This window comes from Callithrix jacchus, chromosome 19 (genome assembly GCF_049354715.1).
Source record: "Callithrix jacchus isolate 240 chromosome 19, calJac240_pri, whole genome shotgun sequence".
Lineage (NCBI taxonomy): Eukaryota > Metazoa > Chordata > Mammalia > Primates > Cebidae > Callithrix > Callithrix jacchus.
In genome coordinates, this window is record NC_133520.1 from 22,978,964 (window position 1) to 22,993,333 (window position 14,370).

The 14,370-nt window shown below is 38.8% G+C and overlaps 1 protein-coding gene across 7 annotated transcripts in view; it reads left to right on the forward strand.

Moving 5' to 3' along the window:
• The window catches only part of LIN9 (lin-9 DREAM MuvB core complex component), a 77,774-nt gene that overhangs the window by 39,123 nt on the left and 24,281 nt on the right, over positions 1-14,370 (forward strand). For all 7 annotated transcript variants that reach the window (XM_078356716.1, XM_078356717.1, XM_003735233.6 and 4 more), the window contains 3 exons: positions 604-723; positions 992-1,093; positions 13,493-13,573. In XM_078356716.1, coding sequence (XP_078212842.1) covers positions 604-723; positions 992-1,093; positions 13,493-13,573 — 303 coding nt within the window. The remainder of the gene's footprint in view (positions 1-603; positions 724-991; positions 1,094-13,492; positions 13,574-14,370) is intronic.

Consider the following 14,370-nt stretch of genomic DNA (forward strand, 5'->3'; position numbering starts at 1 on the left):
ATTAGCTGAGTGTGGTGCTGCGCACCTGTAATCCCAGCTACTCGGTAGGCTGAGGCAGGAGAATTGCTTGAACCCAGGAGGTGGAGGGGGCAGTTAGCCGAGATTGTGCCATTGTACTCTAGCTTGGGCAACAAGAGTGAAACTCCATTACAAAAAAAAAACAAGTAAACTGCTTCTCTGTTTAATTAATTTAACTATTTTTATGAGATCACCCAAATATTTCTCCCTGGCTAAATAAGAGTTAATTTTAATTATTGTAGGATATATTCAGACAGCCTAAATGAAGATAACCAAAGGTGGCCATAGAACAATTTAATATTAATCTTTGATTCTCTAAACTATTTTGACGCTTTTTTTTTTAATTTCTTTTTTCTTTTGTAGGTTCATTCTTTTGGGAGCAAAGTAGTGTTTTCATATTCTGTTTTAGGTTGTAGCCTTTGATCTGTATAGACTAATATGCTACTCTATAAATAATATATAAGTAATAAATTCTATATGAATCATAGAATATGTGTGAGTATATATCTCAAGCTGAAGTACAGTGATTATAAAGCATAAATGATTGATAAATTTCAAGTTTTGTGGATTATTCTGTTTTCTCAGAGTAATGAGCCTCATGAGACAATGCCAATTGCTGCCTTTGGACAAAAACAGCGGCCTTCTCGATTTTTTATGACCCCACCACGTTTACATTATACTCCTCCTCTCCAGTCACCAATTATAGTAAGCATATTTTAGAAATACCATCAATAATTTGATTGATTATTATGAAGGTGAGCTATGTTCTTAAGAAATACACATCTATTACAACAACTTCAAAAGGTATACACACTATTTTGAGTTGAAAATGTTAAATAAAATAAATATTTGCTTCGACTCCAGAAATATTTTCCTTTTCATTGGATTTTATAACAGAATTTTCCCTTTTTCTGAAAATAAGATACCTCCTCTGAATAGTCAATGATTAAATGATTCTCTTTTATTCCCATAGGATAATGATCCTTTATTAGGACAGTCACCATGGAGAAGTAAAATTTCTGGCTCTGACACTGAAACATTAGGTGGTTTTCCAGTAGAATTTCTTATACAAGTGGTAAGAATTGTTCTGAATATCTTGGCAGTTTGTCTAAAAACTGAATGTCTTCTGTGTTATTAAAGTTGAAAATTTTTCTAGGACCACATATTTATCACCATGTAGGTTTTAAGAACTGCTATTTCCAACAAAGCCTGAAAATAAAAGTTATAAAAACCAAAAAAGAGTTACAGATCTTTCTTCTTGAGCTTTGTCTTGTGTCTGAGTTCTTATTATTCTGCTATTTTAAGGGCTCAACCGTTCTAGCATATGTTCTGTGAAATTCTGAATGTTTGGCTGTTAATAACTTGGGTAACTAACTATGAAGGCTTTTATTTAGTAACCTCAGCATATTCTGCCATCATCAGTCAATTCAACAGTTATGATGCCCTGGCTAGCTTATATGGTTAGAAGAAATTTTATTTCTTTTCAGAGACTAGAAACAGGTATTCACTTGCTAAGTACTAAGAAATCTAAGCCTAAACTGAAATAAGTGGAGAAGTATTATATTGGAAAGTTTTCTTAATAGTCAGACTCTTAAAAATGTAACAAGTTTGAAAATTAGATTAAATAAATTTTGTAGTTTGAATTACTAACATATTGTTTCATTTCTTTTCCTTTTTGGAAAATAAAAACTACTTTGGCTTGGAATAGATATGATCTTTATTTTTATTTATTTATTCTTTTTGAGATGGAGTCTCGTTCTGTCGCTCAGGCTGGACTGTGACCTTGGCTCACTGTAACCTACACCTCCCGGGTTCAAGCTTTTCTCCTGTCTCAGCCTCCCGAGTAGCTGGGATTATAGGCACGTACCACCATGCCCAGCTAATTTTTTTTTTTTTTTTCTAATAGAGATGGGGTTTCACCATGTTGGCCAGGTTGGTCTTCAACTCCCAACCTCAAATGATTCCCCAACCTTGGCCTCCCAAAGTGCTAGGATTACAAGTATGTGCCACCGCTCCCAGCCGATATGATTTTTATAAATAAAACTGTTTACAACAGGCTGGGTGTACCTGTAATACCAGCACTTTGGGAAGCTGAGGCACGTGGATCACCTGAGGTAGAGTGTTCGAGACCATCCTGGCCAACATGGCAAAACTCTGTCTTTACTAAAAGTACAAAAATTAGCTAGGTGTGGTGGCTCATGCCTATAATCCCAGTACTTTGGGAGGCTGAGGAGGGTCCTATTGCTTGAGCCAAGGAGTTCAAGACCAGACTGGGCTACAGTGACACCTACACAAAAAATACAAAAATTAGCAGGTGTGGTGGCTTGTGCCTGTAGTCCCAGCTACTTGGGAGGCTGAGGTGAGAGGATTGTTTAAGCCCAGGAGGTTGAGGCTGTAGTGAGTCAAGATCATGCCACTGCACTCCAGCCTGGGTTACAGAGGAAGACCCTGTTCTCAGAAACAAAACAAAACACAACAAAAAGGGCTAGCCTCAGTGGCTGACACCTGTAATCCCAGCACTTTGGGAGGTTGAGGCAGGCAGATTGCTTGCAGTCAGGAGTTCCAGACCAGCCTGGCCAACATGGTGAAATCCTGTCTCCACTGAAAATACAAATATTAGCCAGGTGTGGTGGACTGTTCACGTAATCCTAGCTACTCAGGAGGCTGAGGTACAAGAATTGCTTGAACCCAAGAGGCAGAGGTTGCCTGGGCGACAGAGCAAGACTCCAACTCAAAAAATTAAAAAAAAAAAAAAAGGGAGGCCAAGGCAGGCGGATCACGAGGTCAAGAGATTGAAACTATCTTGGGCAACATGGTGAAACCCTTACTCTACTAAAAATACAAAAATTAGCCAGGCCTGATGGCGGGCACCTGTAATCCCAGCACTCAGGAAGCTGAGGCAGGAGAATTGCTTGAACCCTGAGGTGGAGGGTGCAGTGAGCTGAGATCTCCAGCCTGGTCAACAAGAGCAAAACTAACACTCTCTCTCTCTCTCTGTCTCTGTCTCTCTCTCTCTCCATATATATATTTATAACATAATCCATGAAAATATTCATAGTGTTTACCTTTTGCAGTTGATGTTATTATGAGGAAAAATCTTGTCAGTTTGTGTGTGTGTGTGTGTGTGTGTGTGTGTGTGTGTGTGTATAGTACTATTCTTTGTTCCTCAATCACATTTTTAAAATTCATTTTAAAATTATTTATTTATATGAGACAGAGTCTTGTTCTGTCTCCCAGGCTGGAGTGTAGTGGCATGATCTCAGCTCACTGCAACCTCTACATCCTGGGCTCCAGTGATTCTTCCATTTCAGCCTCCCAGGTAGCTGGGATTATAGGCATACGCCACCATGCCCAGCTAATTTTTTTTATATTTAGTAGAGATGGAGTTTCACAATGTTGGCCAGGCCGGTCTCGAACTCCTGACCTCAAGTGATCTGTCCTCAGCTTCCCAGAGTACTAGGATCACAGGTATGAGCCACTGCGTATGGCCTATTTATTTATATTTTTAAGACAAGTTCTTGCTGGGCGCGGTGGCTCATGCCTGTAATCCCAGCACTTTGGGAGGCTAAGGGGGGTGGATCACGAGGTCAAGAGATTGAGACCATCCTGGTCAACATGGTGAAACCCCGTCTCTACTAAAAATACAAAAAATTAGCTGGGCATAGTGGCGCGTGCCTGTAATCCCAGCTACTCAGGAGGCTGAGGCAGGAGAATTGCCTGAACCCAGGAGGCGGAGGTTGCGGTGAGCCAAGATCGTGCCATTGCACTCCAGCCTGGGTAACAAGAGCGAAACTCTGTCTCAAAAAAAAAAAAGACAAGGTCTTGCTCTGTTGTCCAGGCTGGGGGATAGTGGTGCCATCATGGCTCACTGCGGTCTTAACCTCCCAGGCTCGGACAGTCCTCCCACCTCAGCCTCGCAGGTAACTGAGACCCCAGCATGTACCACAACTCCCAGCTAATGTTTTTTATTAGTTTTGTAGAGATGGGGTCCCACTATGTTACCCAGGCTAGGCTTGAACTCCTGGGCTCAAATGATCCTCCCATCTTGGTCCTCCAAAGTACTGAGATTACAGGCTTAAGCTACCATGCCTAGCTAGTGATATTGTTAGTTATCTTTGCAGTATAAAATTTGTTATACCTTTGGCTTCTCAAGGCAGATGGATGTTTTTATGTGAAAGATTGAAAATGTGATGAAAGCCAAGACTTATTCTTTCCACAAGGACACTTGTTTTTAATACTTTCTTTTAAATAGTGGAAGTATAAACAAAGCTAGTATGTTATATTTGAACAGGTGTTGTGTGTGTGTGTCTTCGAGAGAGTTTGAGAGAGAGAGATCTGTAACAGAGGGATCCAGAAGCTAAGTACTACTACACTATGTCTAAAGTAGTGGTATTTTTATTGACTTTTGTTATGTTTGATTTTTCATTCAAAACGTTTTATTTATTATTTATTTTGAGAAGGAGTTTCGCTCTTGTTACCCAGGCTGGAGTGCAATGGCGCGATCTCGGCTCACCGCAACCTCCGCCTCCTGGGTTCAGGCAATTCTCCTGCCTCAGCCTTCTGAGTAGCTGGGATTACAAGCATGTGCCACCGTGCCCAGCTAATTTTTTGTATTTTTAGTAGAGACGGGGTTTCACCATGTTGACAAGGATGGTCTTGATCTCTTGACCTCATGATCCACCTGCCTCAGCCTCCCAAAGTGCTGGGATTACAGGCTTGAGCCACTGCGCCCGGCCCAAAACGCTTTATTTTTTAGAGCAGTTTTAGGTTCATAGCAAAATTGAAAAGAATATACAGATATGTCCCATATATTTCTTGACCCCACACATGTGTAGTCTGCCCCCATTTTCTCCCCCACCAGAGTGGTACATTTGTTACAGTCAGTGAACCTTCATTAACACATCATTTCACCTAAAGACCATAGTTCACATTAATGTATTTAAAGATGTGGAACATTTTAAGAGTTGTGACAAATGTATAATGACATGTATCCACCATTATGTATCATATAGAGTTGTTTTTGCTGCCCTAAAAATCTTCTGTGTTTCACCTTTTATCTCTTTCCCTGAGCCCCAGAAGTCACTGATGTTTGTCTTTTGCAGACTGTCATATATTTGAAGTCATATGTTATATAGCCTTTTCATATTGGTTTCTTTCACTTACTAATACACATTTAAGTTTCTTTCATGTCTTGATAGTTCGTTTCTTTTTAGATATTGAGTAATATTACACTGTCGGGATGTACCACAGTTTATTTTCTCATTGACAAACTGAAAGACATCTTGGTTGCATTCAGATTTTGGCAATTAAGAATAAAGCTGCCATAAATATCTGTGTGCAGGTGTTTGGATAGACATAAATTTTCACTTCCTTTGTGTAAATACCAAGGAATGTAATGGCTGGATCATATGCTGAGAGTATGCTTAGTTATATAAGAAACTGACAAGCTGTGTTCTAAAGTGGTGGTACCATTTTGCATTCCCAGCAGCAGTGAATGGGATTTTCTGTTGTCCCACATCCTCGTCAGCATTTAGTGTTGTCAGTGTTCTGGATTTTGGCCATTCTAATAGGTTTGTTGTGGTATCTCATTATTTAAATTTGCATTTCCCTGATGACATATGCATTTCCTCATTGAGCATCTTTCTATATGCTTATCTGCCATCTGTATATCTTCTTTGGTGAGGTGTCTGTTGAGGTGTTTGGCTCATTTTTTAATCCAATTGTTTTCTTATTCTTGGGTTTTAAGAGTTCTTTGTATATTTTGGAAAACAGTTCCTTATCAGATGTATATTTTACAAATATTTTCTCCCAGTCTGTGGCTTGTCTTTTCATTCTCTTTATAATGTCTTTGACCAAGCAGAAGTTTTTGATTTTAATGACGTTCAGCTCATCAGTTCATTCTTTCATGGATCATGCCTTTGGTGTCATATCTAAAGTGTTGTCACAAAACCAAAGTCATCTAGATTTTTTTTCCTATATTACTTTCTAGGGGTTTGTTTGTTTGTTTTTGAGACTGAGTTTCACCCTTGTTGCCCAGGCTGGAGTGCAGTGGCGCCATCTCAACTCACTGCAACCTCTACCTCCCGGGTTCAAGTGATTCTCTTGCCTCAGCCTCCCGAGTAGCTGGAATTACAGGCATGTGCCACCACGCCCGGCTAATTTTGTATTTTTAGTAGAGATGGGATTTCTCCATGTTGATCAGGTTGGTCTTGAACTCTTGACCTCAGGTGATCTGCCTGCCTGGGCCTCCCAAAGTGCTGGGATTACAGGCATGAGCCACTGGGCTGGTCACTTTCTAGTTTTACAGTTTTGGGTTTTACGTCTATGTTTGTGATTCCCTTTGTGAAAGGTGTCAGGTTTTTTTGTCTAGATTCATTTTTTTTTTTTTTTTTGTATGTGGATGTCCAGTTGTTGCCAGCACCATTTGTTGAAAAGACTGACTTTTCTCCACTGTTGCCAATTTGTTGGGCAACTGCTTTTGCTCATTTGTTGAAAATCAGTTGACTGGTTATGTGGATTTATTTCTGGGCTCTGTATTCTGTTCCATTGATCTATTTATTTTATTTTTTGCCACTACCACACTGTCTTGATTACTGTAGCTTTGTAGTATCTTTCGAAGTTGAGTAGTGTCAGTCCTTCAACTTTGTTCTTCTACTTCTATATTGTGTTGGCTATAGTAGGTCTTTTGCCTTTCAGTATAGACCAGAATCATTTCCTCAATATCCATAAAACAACTTGCTGGGATTTTGACTTGTATTGCATTGAATTTATAGAACAAGTTGGAAAGAACAGGTATCTTGACAATGTTGTGTCTTCTTATCCATGAACATGGAATATCTCTTATTTATTTAGATCTTTTATTTATTTCATTAGAGTTTGGTAGTTTTGCTCATATAGGCCTTACACATATTTTGTTAGATAAGGTTATACTTAAGTATTTCATTTTGGGGATGTTAAGGTAAACAATGTTGTATTTTTAATTTCACATTCTACTTGTTTATTGTTGATATATGACAAAGCAATTGATTTTTGTATGTTAACTTTGTATCCTGCAACTTTGCTATAGTCAATTGTTAGTTCCAGGGATTTTTTTTTGTCAGTTCTATCAGATCGTCTACATAGTCATGTCACCTGCCTAAAACAGTTTTTTTTTCCTTCCCAATTATTCTACCTTTTATTTCTCTTTCTTGTCTTATTGCATTAGCTAGGACATCTAGTATGATGTTGAAAAGGAGTGATAAGAGAGGACATTGTTGCCTTTTTCGTGATCTTAGTGGGAAAACTTCTGGTTTCTCACCGTTAAGTATGATATTAAATATGGGTTTTTTTTTGTAGATATCTTTTATCAGGTTGGGGAAGTTGTCTATTCCTAGTTTAGTGAGAGTTTCTCATGAGTGAGTGTTGAATTTTGTCAAATACTTTGCCTGTATCAGTCTGATTGTGTGATTTTTCTTCTTTAGCCTACTGATGTGAGGGATTATATTAATTAATTTTCAAACATTGAATCAGCCTTGTATACTTCAGATAAAGCCCACTTGGCTGTGATCTTAAATCCTTTTATACATCATTGGACTCAATTTGCTAGCATTTTATTGAGAATTTTTGTGTCTGTGTTTATGAGAGATACTAGTCTATAGTTTTTTTTTGTTTCCTTTTTCAACAAGGGATCTGTGTTGCCCAGGCTGGGGTCAGACTCCTGAATACTAGTGATCCTCCCACTTCAGCCTCCCAGTAGCTAGGATTATGAGTACATTCCATTGTGCCACAGTGTCTTTGTCAGAGTTTGGGATTAAGGTAATGCTAACCTGGAAGAATGAGTTAGGAAATATTTCCTCTACTTCTATCCTCTAAAACATTGTAGAGATTGGGTATAATTTCTTCCTCAATTGTTTAGTAGAGTTCCTCAGTGAACCCATCTGGGCCTGGTGCTTTCTGTTTTTATTGACTCAATTCATTTAATAGAAGCCTATTCAGAGCCTCTCCATTTTTTTCTTGTGTGAGTTTTGGAAATTGTGTCATTCAAGGAATTTGTTCATTTTATTAAGGTTATCAAATTTGTGGACATAGAGTTATTTATAGTATTCTTTTATTATCTTTTTAAAGTCCATAGGATCTATAGTGATACCCAGTTTTCATTTCTGAAATTAATAATTTGTGTATTCTCTCTTTTTTCTTAGCCTAGCTAGAGGCTTATTAATATCATTGATCTTTTTTAAGAATCAGCTTTTGGTTTTGTTAAATTTTTTTCTATTTCCTTTTTTCAATTTTAATTGATTTCTGTTCTAATTTCTGTTGTTTCTTCTGCTACTTTGTATTTAATTTTCTTTTCTCTCTTTTTTTTTTTTAAAGTTTCCTAAGGTGGAAGCTTAAATTACTGATTTTAGGTCTTTTTTCTTTACTAATATATGCATTTGATACTACAAATTTCCCACTAAGCATTGCTTTTGCTGCATCCCACAAATTTTGACAAGTTGTCTTTTTATTTTTATCTAGTTCAGAATCTTTTTTCCCATTTCTATTTTTAGATTGCTTTTTTGACTCATGTATTATTTAGATGTGTCTTCAGATTTTACAGTTTTCTTTGTTATTGATTTCTAGTAGAGTTTTGTAGTGGTCTATGAGCATACATTGTATGATTTCTGTTCTTTTAATTTTGTTAAGGTGTGTTTTGTGGCCCAGAATGAGATCATCTTAAATTTTCCTTACAGCCTTTGGTAAAAAGTATATTCTGCAGTTACTTGATGAAGTAGTCTATAGATGTCAATTATATCCAGTAAATTGATGGTATTGGTTTAACTGTGTCCTTGCTGATTTTCTGCCCATTGGATTGGTTCATTTCTGATAGAGAGGTATCAAAATCTCCAACTATGATGGTGGATTGATCTATTTGTCAATAGTTTGTCTATCATTTTGCCTCGTGTTTTGATGTTCATTTGTTAGGTACATAAATATTAAGTATTGTTGGTGGGGCACGGTGGCTCATGCCTGTAATCCCAGTACTTTGGGAGTCCAAGGCAGGCAGATCAGTTGAGGTCAGGAGTTCAAGACCAGCCTGACCAACATGGTGACACCCCATCTCTACTAAAAATACGAAAATTAGCCAGGTGTGGTGGCGGGCGCCTGTAATCCCAGCAATTCAGGAGGCTGACATAGGAGAATTGCTTGAACCCAGGAGGTGGAGGTTGCAGTGAGCCAAGATCACGCCACTGCACTCCAGCCTGGGTAACAGAGCAACACTCTGTCTCAAACAAAAACAAAAAATTAAGTATTGTTGTGTCTTCTTGGAACATTGACCCCTTTCTTATTATGTAATGCCCCTTTTTCTTCCTGACATCTTTTCTTGCTCTAGAGTCTGCTTTGTCTGAAATTAATATAACTGCTCCTGCTTTCTTTTGATTAGTGTTAGCATGGCATATTCTTTATCCATTTATTTTATTTATTTATTTTTTTTTGAGATGGAGTCTTGCTCTGTCACCCAGGCTTGAGTGCAGTGGCATGATCTTGGCTCAGTGCAACCTCCACCTCCCAGAGTTTAAGCAATTCTCTGGCCTCAGCCTCCCGAGTAGCTGGGATTATAGGCGCCTGCCACCATGCCCAGCCAATTTTTGTATTTTTAGTAGAGTTGGGGTTTCACCATGTTGCCCAGGGTGGTCTCAGTCTCTTGACCTCATGATCCACTCGCCTCAGCATCCCTTGTTTTTTTTTTTCCTTTTCTTTTTTTTTTGAGACAGAGTCTTGCTCTTTTACCCAGGCAACTTCTGCCTCCTGGCAATTCTTGTGCCTCAGCCTCCCGAGTAGCTAGGATTATATGTGTGATCTACCACACCTGGCTAATATTTGTATTTTCAGTAGAGACAGGGATTCACCATGTTGGCCAGGCTGGTCTGGAACTCCTGACTGCAAGCAATCTGCCTGCCTCAACCTCCCAAAGTGCTGGGATTACAGATGTCAACCACTGAGGCTAGCCCTTTTTGTTGTGTTTTGTTTCTGAGAACAGGGTCTTCCTCTGTAGCCCAGGCTGGAGTGCAGTGGCATGATCTTGACTCACTACAGCCTCAATCTCCTGGGCTTAAACAATCCTCCCATCTCAGCCTCCCAAGTAGCTGGGACTACAGGCACAAGCCACCGCACCTGCTAATTTTTGTATCTTTTGAATAGACATGGGGTGTCAATGTAGCCCAGTCTTGTCTTAAACTCTCAAGTAGTGGGACCTTCCTCGGCCTCCCAAAGTACTGGGATTATAGGCATGAGCCACCACACCTAGCCTCCATCCATTTACTTTTAATCTATCCGTGTCTTTATACTTAAAGTAGATTTCAAAGTGATTATTGATGTAGTTAGATTAATATCTATCATATTTATTACTATTTTGTATTTGCTGCTCATATTTCTTCTTCTTTTTACATTCCACTCTGTTTTTGCCTTTCATGGTTTAATTACTTTATATAATTCCATTTTTCTCTGCTTTCTTAGCATGTCGGTTATACTTTTTTTCTTTTACCTTTCTTTAATGGTTGCCCTAGAGTTTACATGATATACTTTTACAACTAATCCATATCCACTTTCAAATAACACGGGACAGCTTCATGGGTAGTACTAGTACCCAGTAATAACAAAATAATCCTAATTCATCCCTCCCTTTTTTTTTATCACTGCTGTCACTATTTCATCTATACCTAAGCATGCATAAGCATATATACACATAATCATACACAATCAAATACACTGTTGCTGTTATTGTTTTGAACAAATTGTTATCTGTTGGAATAAGGAAATAAGGAAAATAGAAGTTTTTATTTTACCTTTAACTTATTCTTTCTTTGATGTACTTCCTTTATTTATATCTGAGTTTCTGATATGTATCATCTTCTTTTTCTCTGAAGAACATAATTTAACATTTCTGGCTGTGTGCGGTGGCTCACGCCTATAATCCTTAGCACTTTGGGAGGCCGAGGTGGGCAGATCGCTTGAGGTCAAGAGTTCAGGTGAAACCCTGTCTCTACTAAAAATACAAAAATTAGCCAGGCATGGTGGCGTGCGCCTATAGTCCCAGCTACTTGGGAGCCCTGAGGCATGAGAACTGCTTGAACCCAGGAGGCGGAGGTTGCAGGGAGCCGAGATTGCACAATTGCACTCCAGCCTGGGCAACAGAGCAAGATTCCATCTTAAAAAAAAAGAAAAGAAAACGTTTCTTATAAGGCAGTCCCACTGGTGACAGATTTTCTCAAGTTTTTTCTTTGAGAAAGTCTTTATTTCTCTTTCACTTAAAAATTTTTATTTTTTATTGTAGAGATAAGGTCTAGCTGTGTTTCTCAGGCTGCTCTGGAACTTCTGGGCTTAAGCAGTCCTCCCTCTTGGACTTCCAAAGTGCTAGGATTACAGGTGTGAGCCTTGATGCCCAGTCCTGTTTTACTTTTGAATGATAATTTCATCGGGTGCAGAGGTTTAGATTGCCAGATTTTTTTTCTGTCAACACAAGATCTTACTCCAGTATCTTCTTGCTTGTCTGGTTTCTGATGAGAGGTCAGATAAAATTCTTATCTTTGCTTCTTTAACAGTAAAGTGTTTTCTTTCAGGATTTTTTTTCTTTTTTCCTTTTTTTAAATATGTGGAGAAAGGATTTTGCTATGTTGCCCAGGTTGGTCTCGAACTGCTGGGCACAAGCAATCTGCCTGCCTTAAGCCTCCCAAAGTATGGGAATTAGAGGCATGAGTCACCATAGCTGGGCCAGAATTTTTTTATTATCTCAGATTTTCTGTAGTTTGAATATGATATATGTAAATGTAGAGGTTTTGTGGCATTTTTCCTGTATGGTATTCTCTGAGCTTCTTAGATCTTTGGTTTGGTATCTGACATTAATTTGGGGAAAATTCTCATTATATTTCAGATATTTCTTCCCGTTTTTCTCTCTTTTCTCTCCTTCTTGTATTTCATTAAAGCTTAAGTTATACCTTTTGTAGTTGTCCCACAGTCCTTGGACATTATTTGCTGATTTTTTCAGTCTTTGTTCTCTTTGCTTTTTAGTTTTGGAAGTTCCTATTAATATATCCTCTTCTGAGGTAACTCTTGTGGAAGAAAAAAAAAGAAAAAAATAATATATCCTCAAGCTCAAGAAATTTTCATCTCTCTGCTTGCATTGCCCATCTGTTCTTGCATGCTATTTTATCCATTAGAGGCCTTAGCATATTACTCATAGTTCTTGCAAATTTCAACATCCCTGCCATATCTGAGGCTGGTTTTTATGCTTGCTTTGTCTTTTCAAACTACGTTTTTTGCCTTCTTGGTGTGCCTTGTAATTTTTTCTTGATTGCCAAACATGAGAGACGATGTAAAAGGAACTGTGGTAAATGGGCTTTTGTGATAATGGTGTAAGGTGTCGGGGGACATGATGAAGCATTCTATAGTCCTGTGAGTAGGTTTCAGTCTTTTGGTCAGCCTGAGCCTTTGGACTGTGAACTTCACAAATGCATTTCAGTTTTTCTTCCTCTTAGGTGGTGCAGGGTGGCTAGAGTGGGCTGGGGTTGGGTGTTTCTCTTCTCCAGCGAAGGTCAGTTAGCCTCTGCTAAAACCCTAGCATGTTAGCCTCTGGTTATATAGCTTTTCCTGAGGGCAGACCCTGCTAAGAAGAACAGAATTTTGGACCAGTGAAAGCTTGTTCAGATTGACTCCTTAGTCCTTTTGACATGTTCTAGTTGCAATGGATTTTTAAAATACGTTTGCTTGTCAGCTAATCAGATATATAAAATACAGTGCCACAAGGCCGGGTGTAGTGGCTCATGTCTGTAATTCCAGCACTTTGGGAGGCCAAGGTGAGCAGATCACTTGAGGTCAGGAGTTCAATACCAGCCTGGCCCACATGGTAAAACCCCGTCTCTACTAAAACAAAAATGGCCAGGCGCCCTGGTTCATGCCTGTAGTCCTAGCACTTTGGGAGGCCAAGGCAGGTGGATCATTTGAGGTCAGGAGTTCGAGACTAACCTGGCCAACATGGCAAAAAATACAAAAATTAGCCAGGCATGGTGGCAGGCACCCGTAATCACAGCTACTGGGAGGCTGAGGCAGGAGAATCACTTGAGCCTGGGAGACAGAGTTTGCGGTGAGCCGAGATTGCTCCATTTTACTCCAGCCTGGGCAACAGAGCAAGACTCCATCTCAAAAAACAAAAACAAAAAAATTAACCAGATGTGGTTGCATGTGCCTGTAATACCTGCTACTTGGGAGGCTGAGGCAAGAATCGCTTGTACTGGGAGGCAGAGGTTGCAGTGAGCTGAGACTGCGCCACTGCACTCCAGCCTGGGCAACAGAGTGAGACTATGTCTCAGAAGAAGAACAACACAAAACAATGCTATGCTATATATATGTTGAAACACTAAAATCTATGCTAAAATATCTTACTAAAAATTGGAAATTTAATGTTTAACTAATATACCTAAATGCCTCTGTTTATTCTAAAATATATCTTCTTTGTCTGTAGACCAGATTATCAAAAATTCTCATGATTAAAAAGGAACATATCAAGAAATTAAGGGAAATGAACACAGAAGCAGAAAAACTGGTAAGAATTTGTTTCTTTTTTTTTCTTCATTTGCTTGTCTAATTTTAAAATGGTAAGACCATCTATATCTAATGATTTAAAAATATCTATGGGAGAAAACCTTCAGATAAATATTATTTTTATATCCTCATTTGCATGAGGTTGTCCATGCCTGTAGTCCAGCTTCTTGGGAGACTGAAGCAAAAGGATTGCTTGAGCCTAGCGTCAGAGACTGCAGTGAGCTATGATTCTACCACTACACTCTAGCCTGGGTGATAGCGAGACCCTATCTCAGTCAATTAATGAATACAGGAATAGATACATACATACATAAAAAAGTAAATCCTCATTGCTATCACTAACTCTTGTTATACTGAACATATGCTAAGTAAACTGGCAATGCGTTGCCCCAGACCTCATTATGCTGGTAACTGTACAGTTGAATAGGATTAATGGGTATATTAGGTTCTTTGAACAGTTTGCATGAATCTAGAATTGCTCAGACTGGTACCTGGGACCAAAGGAGTTGTAATGACAGAGGTTATAAAAAATGTTTCAGAATAAGTAAGTCAGGAAATATCTATGTTGTTATCTTTAGGTTAACTTGACAAAGTTTATATCCTAATTTATTAATCTAATGTGTTCAAAAAATGAGAGCCAATTTTATTCATAAGATAATTACCAGAGCTGTTTTGTTTTGTTTTGTTTTTGAGATGGAGTTTTACTCTTGTCGCCCAGGCTGGAGTGCAATGGCACGATCTCGGCTCACTGCAGCCTCTGACTCCTGAGTTCAAGTGATTCTCCTGCCTCAGCCTCCC